At 51.5% G+C, this 12,506-nt stretch overlaps 5 protein-coding genes across 5 annotated transcripts; 2 read left to right on the forward strand and 3 right to left on the reverse strand.

Annotated features, from left to right (window-relative positions):
* Positions 1–300: 300 nt before the first annotated feature.
* Positions 301–1,445, forward strand: J7T55_012395 (uncharacterized protein; the record flags this gene model as incomplete). The annotated part of the gene is made up of 5 exons (XM_053137276.1): positions 301–523; positions 592–620; positions 680–966; positions 1,023–1,266; positions 1,332–1,445. The coding sequence occupies 5 exons, from the start codon at positions 301–303 to the stop codon at positions 1,443–1,445; spliced, it is 897 nt and encodes a 298-aa protein (XP_053000193.1).
* A 288-nt stretch (positions 1,446–1,733) lies between these two features.
* J7T55_012396 (phospholipase carboxylesterase) lies at positions 1,734–3,035 on the reverse strand (the record flags this gene model as incomplete). The annotated part of the gene is made up of 1 exon (XM_053137277.1): positions 1,734–3,035. The coding sequence occupies one exon, from the start codon at positions 3,033–3,035 to the stop codon at positions 1,734–1,736; it is 1,302 nt and encodes a 433-aa protein (XP_053000194.1).
* Positions 3,036–3,748: 713 nt separating this feature from the next.
* Positions 3,749–5,570, forward strand: J7T55_012397 (uncharacterized protein; the record flags this gene model as incomplete). The annotated part of the gene is made up of 3 exons (XM_053137278.1): positions 3,749–3,884; positions 4,297–4,381; positions 4,526–5,570. 3 exons carry the CDS (start codon positions 3,749–3,751, stop codon positions 5,568–5,570), a joined length of 1,266 nt encoding a protein of 421 aa, XP_053000195.1.
* Positions 5,571–6,453: 883 nt separating this feature from the next.
* J7T55_012398 (cas1 appressorium specific protein) lies at positions 6,454–7,441 on the reverse strand (the record flags this gene model as incomplete). The annotated part of the gene is made up of 3 exons (XM_053137279.1): positions 6,454–7,053; positions 7,119–7,226; positions 7,295–7,441. The coding sequence occupies 3 exons, from the start codon at positions 7,439–7,441 to the stop codon at positions 6,454–6,456; spliced, it is 855 nt and encodes a 284-aa protein (XP_053000196.1).
* Positions 7,442–9,251: 1,810 nt separating this feature from the next.
* J7T55_012399 (xylanbeta-xylosidase) lies at positions 9,252–11,755 on the reverse strand (the record flags this gene model as incomplete). Its single annotated transcript, XM_053137280.1, has 2 exons — positions 9,252–11,563; positions 11,626–11,755. 2 exons carry the CDS (start codon positions 11,753–11,755, stop codon positions 9,252–9,254), a joined length of 2,442 nt encoding a protein of 813 aa, XP_053000197.1.
* Between the last annotated feature and the right edge of the window lie 751 nt (positions 11,756–12,506).

The following is a 12,506-nucleotide window of genomic DNA, read 5'->3' on the forward strand; positions in this document are numbered from 1 at the left end:
ATCTCATTTGCCACTTCCACAGAACACGCTCAACTGGGTACCCCTCAAACACCAATTGATGTGTGTATATTACTTATCTTATCAAGAATGCAGTCCTCTTTCCGACTACTGTCAACTACAGTTAGCACCGAGTGTTGCCTTCTGCCCGCAAGATGTCGCCATTTCGGAGCGGGGCTGAGGCCAATACACTGTAATGGAGATGCCATCATCATCTTGATGACGGCAAGGATCGATACAACTTAACGATCAAACGAGATTCTTAATATTTCACCAAGAATAAGATCAAAATTACTTTCTAAAATGCCTGCCACCATCAATACCTCCAAGCCGCTGCCTGTGTACTTCATCGGCCATGCTGGTGTTGGACTGCTCTTCAAAGAGAGCGAAAATAATCTCACAGTACAAAGTAATTTGAGGGCGATCGGCGATGAGATTTTGGAAATATCGCCGCCTCCAAAGGCAATTTTGGCTTTCAGTGGACATTTTGAAGCTGGCGAGATCCATGGCCCCAATGTAATTGAGGGTTGGTGATGGCTTATAAGACTGGTAGTTCTTGGCCCAGGACGGCGCTAATGGTGTCGAATGCTGCAGTCAACGTTAAGAACAATACATACATCCAAGTCAGTACTCTGCAGCTTTTAATTACAGATGGCATAACTCACTCAGTCGAATGCCTTAGCACGATTTTGTCAACGACTTTCATGACACTCAGCCATTTGTCTACGAATACGACTGGCCTCATCAAGATGCTCCTGAGCTAGCGGTGGATGTGTGGAATCATCTGCGTGAAGCGGGTATTAAGGCAAAGAGAGTAGAGCGCGGTGTGGATCACGGTATTTGGGTGCCTTTCAAGGTGATGTTTCCACCTGAGAAACCGCTCGAGGTGCCTGTTGTTCAGGTATCCACATTCCATGGCTATGACTTGGAAAGCCAGATTCGCCTGGGTGAGGCGATAAGATCCCTGAGGTAAGTACTGTTGAGGTGTTCGCGGAGTATGGAAAAGCTGACCTCAGGTCTTTAAGGTCCGAGGGATATCTCATTATAGGGTCTGGCATGGCTGTACACTCCTTCGCATCGATCGCAGAGATTTTCCAAGCAGGACCAGAGAGAGAAAACGTCGTCCGAGAAAACGTCCTGACCGAGTCACGGAAATTTGACACAGAGCTCAGGAACGCCGTGACAAAGCGAAATGCCGCTGAAAGAAAGCAGGCTTTGCTGAAGCTGGAGTCACTGCAGGAGTTCAGGCGCTCCCATCCTACTGTTGAGGTACGGACCATAAGTAGACATCATTGCATCACGCCACTTTTGCTAAGGCTAGTTGTTTTCACCAGCATTTCACGCCTCTTCTTGTAGCGGCTGGAGCTGCCGGGGACTCAGACGTTGAGCCCGTCGGTAAAGACATTGTCGAGCCGGGCATGTCATATCTGAATATCCGATTCATTTAACATGCTTGTAAGGCGTCGGCCCAAACATTGAAGTAGTAACGCAAAGCGGAATCTTTGTCCATGTCAAATTGAATCTGAGCTCTGAGTCATCATGTCTGCAACACTTGCAGAGAACGCGACAGTTTCGTTCATCATGAGTTTGCTGGCCGTTAGCTGTCCAAAATTGGAAAGGCCTGTTGTCCAATGCAATCATCACCCTTATGTGCTTGTCTTTATGCATGTGGATGTATCCCTGCCCTTTGCGCTGCAAGCTCACAGATGTCGCCATATATGAAGCCTTTCAATATCTCAAGCATCATCCTCGCTCTTAATTCGCGTCAGACCAAGTGCCGCCATCCGGGCGTCACTCATCTCGCCCCTGGTCTGGCTCTGAGAATCCCATTCCGAGCCTCCTCCAACTACTTTGCCCTGCTCACTCTTCATGTTTCTATTGCTAGATGGCTCGGTGAGAAATTCGTCAATCATCTCATCCTCGCCAGTGGGAGAGTCGCTGTACGGTGTGTTGGCATCTGGGAATTCGGGCGACTCAAGTGGGTATGATCCTGGCATCACCTGCGCGGTGCTTGCCCCGAGGAGATTTGTAGATCCTGTAGGTCGAGCTGTAGCCCCACCGTAAAGCCGCTTCTGCCTCGCTCGTTCCTGGCGAATTTTGCGCTCCACCTTGTCAGCCTCAATGCGGTGCAGCACTTTCTCCTTCAGCGCGTCGTTCGCCTTCTTCTGCTCCGCCACTTCCAGGGCATGCTTCTGCATGTCATTGAGTTCGTCCTTGGCATCGACCCTGTTCCCCTTCCCGGCCGCTGGGTCGGGCCGATCTCTCGGTGTCAGGGTCTCATTGCCGACTTGTTCCTGGTCCATGTCGGTAAAGCGTTGGACGCCGATGCTGACCAGGAACGAGGCAAAGTCATCGATGCGCTTCCCGTCCCATGTCATCGTCTGGAGCTTGTAGCCGCCGTGGATAAACTTGTGAGGTGTGTTCTTTATGATCGTTGAGTTGATCTTTTGCTTTGCAGGAATCTCCTTGGACATCATTCCGAAGTTCTTGACGTCGCGAGTAAGTTGGCCATCCTGCACATGCATCCCGACGAACCCAGCAAGTTTCAATTGCTCCAAGTCAGTGTAGTCTTGATGAAAGTGTTTCCGAATGAAAGCGGCCATCTCGTCCTCATTGTCATAAGAACTGATCTTGGTCTCTGGAAATGAGGACATGGCTTCGTGGGCTGCCTCGGCAGTCTCACCCTGACCGCCCAGAATTATTTTGTCCAGCCCTTGAGCTCGTTCAGCCTCCTGCAGGATCACCTGGGTGACATATGGCAGGTTCCCTAACGTCATTCCAACCGCGACCCTGTCGTCTGGGGATAAATTGTTCCATGGTCTCGCATGGGCTTTGCAAAAGGGAAAGACCCATCGCACAGTAGGGAATTGCTCGCGCAGAGTTTTGTGATTCCTTGTCAGCTTCTCCGAGAGGACCTTGTCGTGGAGCTCATGGTCGGTGGTTGGCTCCGGAAATCGGTGGAGGAAGACTACCGTATGAGAATGGCCTTCGGCGGGGTCAACCACGAGCGGCCTGCTGAGCTTCTGACGAAGAGCCATCTTGATGGCTATTCTGATGGGCAGCTCGATGCAATGCAGTATGGGTAACTGAGATTTGGGAAGTGAGCCGTGGGGGCCATCTGCCTTATAGGTGACAGTGTCAGGTCATTGTTGGTTTGCAGGTAGCCAAACACCGCAATTGTTCCGCTAAGGGAGCTGTTTTACTTTCCAGGGCCCGAACTGGTCCGTGCCCCAGTGGGCCTCCTGCAGATGTCTTAGATGTCTCGTACCCAAACTTTGAGCTGCTACGACACTTATATTCAATGGAGTCTGGGTTTCCAGGCGTCTTGAAACGGAAGAACTATCTGCATAGATTTCAGAAAGAAATCCAGAGGACGATTAGATAGGGGATCTCTGAATGCATCACGCTACCTCGCCACAATCGAGCCTCGCAAATAAGAGCAGCATTGGAATCACTAGATGAAAGTTTATTAGCAGGTGTGTCATCAGTCACCGCTAGTCATTCAAACATTATGATGTGGAATTTTCCTGTCTCTCACTCTGTAATCAAAAGTATAGACACATGGTGTGCCAGGCTTTCCATTTGCAAACCTTAGAGTATAAATATACAATGATTCGTTCACACATGCATCTTGACCTTCTCGGCATCTATAGCCGAGGTATGGAAGAATTTCAATAAACAGCTTACCATTTGAGGAGTTGAACCCGACAAACATCAATTTTCTTTTCAGTCAAAGAGCATCAGAAACAATATGGAGGACTCAGCCTGCACTACGGAGTCACAGGGCCAAGATCGCATAGAGCATGACACAACAGAACAGCAGTATTCGACCCCTCAAAATATAGCGGTGCAACCATCAACACCACAAGATGAGGTCAATCAGCGAGGTGGGTACGAAATGCAATACATGTGCGCGGATGAATGCTATTGTCTCGGCTTTATTCTCACCTTAGGCCTCATCGCGTGTTGCTGCTCACCAGAAGACATGCATTAGCCGGCCGTAGACACTTGTAGTAGACCAAGTCAGCCGTGAAATGTAGCTTGATTGACAAGTCATATTACCAAGTATTTTTGAAATCAATTGGTCATGCCATTCAATGTTAATGTTTACTGCTGGTCCAGAATCTACGCGGGTCTCTTCCGGGCCGAGCCGTCTGCCTGCGAGCAATTTCTAGGCTGATCGGCTGCCACCGGTAGGCCTCCGGCCTAAACGGCCTTTTCCACTTACACCGAGATAAGAGGGCAATCGTACCTTTTGCCGTCTCGTGCTATTCTGAGTAGCCTGCACGACAATTTTAGAGCTCTTCATCTTAGAAGATCAGCCGCTACATCATGGAGACACTGCCAGTATCATCAAGCTCGTCGCAGACTCTGGTGCACGATGGTGAGTCAGTTCTATTTCGTGAAACTCGAGAGGCTGAGTTGCTTGATCTTGTCTTTTCTGTGATCGGTGCATGTCCTTGAATCCTAATCAAGCATGTCTAGCATCCCCGAGACCCCCGTACCAGCCTGATAGCCACAAAAACAGCATCGACGACAGTCCAGCGCCAAACGATATTCAGCCAACCACAGCTATAGAATGCTTTGTAGAAGAAGACAAAGAGGACGGATCTGAGTCTGAGGACAAAAATGAGTACTATCAAGAACAACACGGTGACCATTGGGATGAGATTGTATATTGGAGTCCATGGACAAACTGGGTGCACGACGGAGATGGATGGCCACACAATTTCATGCGATCTCGGGAGCTGAGCAAATCAAACGACGAACTCCTGAACGATTCTGATAACAAGCGCTGGCTGCGAAAACTCTCACAGTTTCACCGAAAGGATCTTCCATCGCTGAAAGTCTGGGCGAAAGGCAACCCCAAATTACCACTCTTCAAAGATGACGGGACCGGAGATGAGTATCAACTCCATCTTCAACCAGGGCTGCTCGCTGGCCTGGCCAAGATCAATTGCCCCAAGAACATGGTCCCAAGCCCTGAAGACCAGAATCCGTGGCAACATAGGGCAGACCCTCTTTATCAAGTCAGATACCGACTGCCATCGGATGGCGCCGCGAGGCGGGAGCCAGCTTCCATTCCCAAGTTCATCATACCATTGGGCAAGCTAGCAGTGCGAACGTCCCTGCGAAAGCAATGGCAGACGTTGTGCACCAAGCAAGAACCTCCCCCAACTGAGATTACAGACTACCTGGTTGTGATAGATGCTGGACACGAAGATCTTCCTGTGTGGATCCTCGTCTCACAATCCATTCTGAAAGATCGCATGGAACACGAAGGCAAGGACTACCCGCAGCTACCCATATTCAACAATGCGTTGAGGAATGAGGAATACGGATTCGATACCGCATGCATCTTCAGATCCATCCGCGACCTAGCACAGCCTGATTTTAGCGAGGCCTGCAAATTGGTGGGAAACACTCGCTCTGTTGCTGACCCGAGAATCATGTATGTCGGCGAGAAAAAGATGGCAGAGCTTTCTGGGGTGGAACTTCCTAAGGATTGGAGTGTCACAAAGCCAGATGAAGAGATTCTGCCGGAACCAGTTGAGGCAGATTTGGATCACTAGTATTCTGATATGGCCGGGAATAGACACACCGTAATTCCTTCATTTACAGTACAGTCCGAAGTCGCGTTCTGTTCAAGGGATGTATGTGGCACTGGCAATGTGGACCTGGATGGGTCGCCTATGTGTAGGTAACCATCGATCATAGAACATGAATCTTTTGAGACTTGTCTTCGGGTCTTTTGACTACTTCCAGCGGCTATTCTCACCCTGCCTATCCTGTCCGATAATTAATGTGCGTGCCGATTTTAAGCCCAGCTGCTTGACGCCTCAAGATTTGCCCATATTTTCCCTCAAGTGCCTTTCGAGATGGAATTGACACCGAGTGATTTTCAATTTGAAAGACGGCTGCCTCTAATGTGTTCTTGCTGAGTCGAAATGCATCCTGCCGTACAACTTTGATCGGATCCTTTTCTCTGTTGTTTTGCGTGTGTCTAAGCGTTGCTATCGTCCAACCGCTCCTAGGGCACTATCTAGTCTCTTGTCATTCTGTGTATTACCCATACTGTTCGACAAAAGGAAGCATCTTTGAGGGTATACCGGGCGGAGTACATATATGTGAACAGGTCTAAAGATAATATTTCACAGTGTATATCGCCAGAACATTTCTTGTACTCTCACTGCTTGGAAGCGAATTAATTGATATGTTTCTCATTCAACTCATATTCATACAGAAAGTTATAGCAGTGACAATCATAAATACAATTCGTTAGTCATACCAAGGAAATAGGAGTACGACACAGTAGAGACCGTTCGCATCCACACCGGTGCAGCTAAGGAGCGTGATCCGACCCACACCTGGGCTCGGTCGACCTCACCCCAACCACCCGCCATTGCAAAGGAATGACAGCCAGCCAGCATCCTCTGCCTCTCACCACTTGTTCGCTTAGGCGGCGAAGCCTCGCGCGTGTCTTCTGGCAGTGCCACCTCCAACATTCGTACCAGTCCCTGCACCGCCATTCAGGGTGCCTGAGCCTGCTCCGGTGCCAGTCCCGGTGCCAGTCCCGGTACCAGTACCGGCACCAGGCACCGGTGTCCCAGCAGCAGGCACCGCACCAGCAGCAGGCGTAGCACCATTTGCCATCTGGAAGGCAATGACACCACCAAACGGTCCCGCAGCATTGTTGTTGGCAATCTTCAACAGACAGACACCGGACTCACCGTTGGCAGTCCCCTGGCAGGTCGTGCCCGAGGGGATAGTAAAGGCCACGTTGAAGTCCTGGTTGACATTGGTGGCCCGCTTCTGGATGACACCCGTGGTCTCCAGGAGGGAACGGATGTAGGACTTCTTTGTGATGCTGCGCGGGCAGTTGCCCCGTGTACCAGGCACGTCAGACGTGGCCTCGACTACGGTGCCGTCGGCGAACTGGCCCGTCCCTGTGGGGTCTACAACGGCCTTGACTGGACCGCAGCCGTCGGAGGTCACGACATGGAAGACGCCAGTGATCGAGGTGTTGACCTGGGGAAGGGTAGCGCCGGAAAGTTCCTGAGAATTGTCAGCTGTTACTCATTTGCATGGAGGCGGTGCCTATTATCTATCTTTGTTCATACCTGTGCTTGGGCAACCATGTCGACAGTGTTCTTGCCACCGCCCTCGGTTCTGCCGAGACCGTTTGTCTGGATATTGGTCCTGCCAAACACAGTAGTGTCGACTTCGGTCTGGTAATTGTCAGGCATCATTGTACGTGACTGAAATTCTTGAAGGCGGATATATAGAGACCACTTACAACTTTGTTCTTTCCGGGCCCTGGAACAACAGCACCTTGGATAGCCAGACCCGTCGTGTTGCCAGCAACATCACCTTGCATTACGGCCACCTTGCCGTGTGCGGCGACGAGAGGCACAAGACATAGGATAAAAGCCTTGCAGAGCATTTTGAGTAATTGGGTGGGGCGAAGGTGATGGCTGTAATCGAGTATTCAAATATTAGGTTGAATTATCTCGGTAGAGAGGGTAATCAAGGCACTGCCTCGAACCTTGGATAGAAAAAGACGATGAGGGAAAAGACTGCCACGGAGAAGAAGACTGGTCCTGATGCCGATTATATGTGATGCCAAAGGTATTGAAGGGCACTCTTGCCGTCTTTATACTTCAGGCTCGTAGATACTCACTGAATATCATCAGTAATCACAGCTGCCGAAGGACGTAGTGATTGTCATAGTAAGCTCACAACGCATTCTGACCCTGATGCATGAAACCTGGTAAGCTTTCCCTAGTGCCTGGAACTGAAGCATGATCATGTTTTCGTGATAGCTTCACCGACATCCCACTCGCCACAGCATGCGTGCAAAACCCAGTTGCTATCACACTATACATCTGCCAAGGCGTATGGACCGGGATATAGCCCTCGAAGAACTAACGAGATCATTGGACGTGGTAGGTTGTGCCGAAGTCAAATTCAACTAAGCATAATGACAGGCTTGGACTTCTTGGTGAGAGATGACATCCCACGACAAGCATCAGGCATCGTAGTCCCTCACGTGGTCATGTTCCTGAATACGCGTACCATGAACGCCTGCCATCCTAGGCTTGTATGCTCATTATTTCGCGACGGAGAGAGACCGGGCGAAACTGATAGCAGAAGCTACAAACCTAGATGCAATCAAGCGCACAGCTTTCTGGGACAGGAAAGCTTATCACGACTCACATCGCGTTCGATATTTCAGCGAGCCAGTTGGCAGCAAGAGGGAGACCGGGCGAAACCGAGTAAACTGAACAATGTGAACCTTTAGTGCCACATGTAAACTTTGTGTGTGAGCCGCAAGGTAGCAATGGGCTCGCTTGGGCCTTCGCCTGGTCCGACCCAACGTCGTGAAACCAGGGCTCGGCGACAGACGAAACAATTAAGCCCGGGCGTTTTTCAACACCACAGACAAACACAATGAAGGTTATTAGAGTGAAGAATCAACCTAGTACTATGCGGCTCCCGCGCTACTACGCTCCCTAAACTGCAAGATCCTTGTTCTGATCTTGCGAATCCTCCGATCATGGGGATCATTGATCACCGCCCAGGCTTAACTCCCGCATGTCATTTCTTGGTCTCCTCGGCACCTCGGATCAACCTGCCGTACCGTTCTTTCAAGAGGGCTGAGAGTGTGGTTCGTTCGGTTTATCAGTTGACACTTAGATGTCAGCGGGTGTCACGTCTTGACTATCACACATTACATATGCGATGGTTTGTGCGCCGACCTCATCGAGCCGCTGCAATAGGTTGTCGTTGTACAGAGAGCCGACATCAACAGTGTAAAATTTCCAACCACGCTCGTAGGTTACTAAGCGTCTACATGGTGGCATTCCAACCTCCCGTTCGTGAAGTAACCACATTAGTGGTATTGTTCTCTGAATGGCTTCCCGCTTCGAGAAGCGCCGGCGTGTTGGGCTGGGAACGTTTCACCTTTCGCTGGGGACTCGTGGACGTGCCTGCACGGTCGTGCTCAGCATAATGGAACCTTAATTCAACGTCGCAATTCGGCGAAGGCAGCCGTAGAGGAGGTCGAGTGAGTTGAGCCTCCAATAGCAGAATGGTTGCGATAGGCGGGACCACAAGTCTCTCAGCGTTGCCTCATCGTCAGGCAAACAGATCACTCCAATCAAGATTTGTTACAATGGGGCAATATCATTAGCCGTAATACCACTCCCTGGTTTCATTAAATGTCTAGCCCTATGATTCGCTGCGACTCATTTTCAATTGCCGAGCGTTGACTGCCCACCTGCATCGTTGACACTCCCATAACCGCCAACGAAGTAGCCCGCCGGCACTTCCTTTGACCCCGAGCCACTGCGATTCGTCGGTGCTGCAGGCCACTCGTCCAGAGTCTTTGCATCGCCAGTCAAAGTAAAATTCAAGCTTGCCAGGCCTGGTTCGATGTCGAGCAAAAGGCTGTAAGAGCCGGGGTAGAGAACTCTATTGCCGCTTTCATCGACACGAGACAGGCTGCCAAGTGTGAGGTTGAGTGTCAGATCCGCGGAGTCGGACGCAGAAATATTGTGCGCCCTTCCATACGAGACTAAAGTCTTCAGAGGATACGGCGACGGTCCAAACTCGCCCTTCAGGAACAGGAGGGCGCTGTAGTCAGACGTGGCATTGCCCGTGTTGGTGATACTGGTGGGAACAGAGGCGAATGGGCACAAGTCCAGGTATTCTTCTGTGCAGTTCGAGGTAAGACTGCCGATGTCGAAACTGTTCTGTGACCCAGTCAGATTGATCTCGGCGGAGAAGGTCGTGTAATGCAAGCCGAAGCCGAACTCAAACACAGCGTCGCCATCGTACCACCGATATGTTCGGCCGGGGAAGCTCGTCCCTGCATCAGGCCGCAGAGCCATGTCTGTCATTGGCACGGCGGCGATGTAGTTTGCTGGGTACTGCGTCACCGGCAGTCTACCAGCAGGCGCCTGCTTGCCCGTGATGATGTCCAAGAGCGCAACGCCGCCATCCTGTCCAGGATACCCTCCCCATAGCAAGGCACCGATGCCTGGGTTGTCTGCAATAGGGGAGCTATCAAGCTGCCCTCCTCCTAGTTCGACTACAACCATAGGCTTTCCCAAGAGAGCCAGTTCCCCGATCACGTCGAGCTGCGAACCCGCCCATTCAATGCTTACTCGGTCCATCCCTTCTGATTCCGTAGACTCGTCAATGCCTCCGAAATACAAGATGACATCCGCAGCATTGGCAGCCTCCCAAATGGAATCCCAACTGTTGGTGGTTGGGTCTTGATAACCTGGGCCGGCGGAGTAAAAGACGGAGTCGTTGCCCAGGAGCTGCTGCGCAGCATACAATGGTGAGTGCAGGTAGGGAGCCACGCCATGGTAATTACCCTGAAGCTGTGCTGTCGCCGCGGCCCAGTCACCAATGACTGCGACTTTCTTTCCTTCGAGGCTAAGTGGCAGTGTGTTGTTGTTCTTGAGCAACACTGTACCTTCCACTGCCGCAGTGTAGGCAAGTTGTTGTGCTTCGGGGGTACCAACATCGTTCCAGCCCAGTGAGCGGTAGGGCTGTGACTCTGCGGGATCGAAATACCCGAGCTTCACCAGACTGCCGTAAAGACGAGTCACTGCTGTGTCAAGATCTGTGTCATTGATGAGGCCTTGGTCATATGCACCCTGCAGATGGTGACTGTAATATGTCCCGCAGTTGAGGTCTGTCCCGGCCTTCAGGGAGTCAGCGGCAGCGGCTTCGCGTGTGGTCGCCCATCGGTGAGGGAGGAAGACGTTCTGAATGGCGTCGCAGTCCGATGTGACCCAGAAACCGTCATCGTTACCACCTGTCCAATTCCAGTGATCACGAAGCACATCGTTGAGAAGCCAGTCATCCGCACACGTGGGGACCCCGTTGACGGCGTTGTAGCTGCACATGAACGCTCCAACCTTTGAGTCTCGCGCACATGCCTGGAACGAAGGCAGGTAATACTCCACCATGTCTTGTGTGGAGATGGACGCATCGAACTGATATCTGTAGTTCCCGTTCCAGCTTTCAACGTCGTACCCCGCAAAGTGCTTGCACGTCGAGACGACTTTCTTGTACTGGCCACCCTTGTTGCTCGCCGAGTCCCCAGTGCCCTCCAGCCCGGCAATAAGTGCCTTCACATAACTGCTGAGATGGAAAGGATCCTCGCCAGGCGTCTCCTGTCCTCTTCCCCACCTTGGATCACGGAAGGGGTTAATGTTCGGCGTCCAAAAGTCGAGACCTGCACGGCCGGCATTGCTGAAAGCCCTGGCCTCCGTAGAGACGACTGTTGCGACTGCGTGGACGAGCGCGTCGTCAAAGGTGGCGCCGAGGGTGATGGGCTGCGGGAAGGATGTCGCATATCCAAATTCGGACCCGTTGTCTGGGTCGAAGCTGACACCTGGGGAGTTGGCGACACCATGCAAGGCCTCTGACCACCACTCATATGGCGGGAGACCAAGTCGCGGTACACCCGGCGATGTGCTGATGGTGGCGTTGATCTTCTCCGCTGTGGTGAGGATTCCGACGAGCGCTTTGGCCCGAGTCACAGCATCTGGAAGAGGATGTCAGTCTGGGCATAACATTGACCTTTCTCCCGGAACCCAAGAGGCTCACCTAGGGATGTGTCACACACTGAGTTGTTTCCCAGTGGACCAGAGCTACTACAGTCTGGGAAGTTCGATGCTGCGAGTGCCGAGCCGCTGATGGCAACGAGGCCGCTGAGAAGGACAGTAGACTTCGCCATCGTGAAAATGGAAGTCTCCAAACGAGCCTCTGGCAGACTAAGTAACATCTGTTGAAGGCGAAGCTGTCCTTTAACTCTTATATAACATTCGCAAATGACATGCAAGGCACCCTCATTATCCGTAGGTATTTACCGGCGCATAGTCCTTCACCATTATTACACGCGAGAACCCCAGATGCCCTGCGGGGATAGTGGAGGCGGGATTCGGGGAAGAGCCGTGCTCGTTGGGGAGACTGGAGAAGTTCGCGCTCGGTGTTTAAACGTGACATCGCCCTAGAGGTTGTCGTCCATCAGAAGCGACCCACTCATGGTTCACGAGATCGTTCAGTCTCACCACAATCGATTCAGACCTAGGAAACTTAGTCCAGATCCAGCCTCACCGACCCGAAGTTGTCCCGAGTAGGGCCGACAACGGCGAGTCAACATCGTGGGTTCCCATGGGGTAGATCGCCATTTAGCCGCTGCCGCCATTTTACCCGCTGCAAAAGGCCCGGTCCTAGACAGATCGGCCGATGATGACATACTGCACAGCTGTGGTTCCTGGCATTCACAGGGGTTGTATTCATTCACCCCATGCTCAGAGTGAGACAGTCTTGGAAAAGGCAAGCAACACACATCAACACCAGTAAGTCACTGCAGGTACTTGGAAATCATCAATAGAGACCGGACTAGATAATCTCTTAATGTCTCGTCTGTTTTGGAATATTCCTTTGTTGTGTCAACTTTTGAGGCAGACCATCCTCCACATAAT

This window comes from Diaporthe amygdali, assembly GCF_026229845.1.
Source record: "Diaporthe amygdali strain CAA958 chromosome Unknown NODE_2_length_3802984_cov_64_841326, whole genome shotgun sequence".
Classification (NCBI taxonomy): Eukaryota; Fungi; Ascomycota; class Sordariomycetes; order Diaporthales; family Diaporthaceae; genus Diaporthe; species Diaporthe amygdali.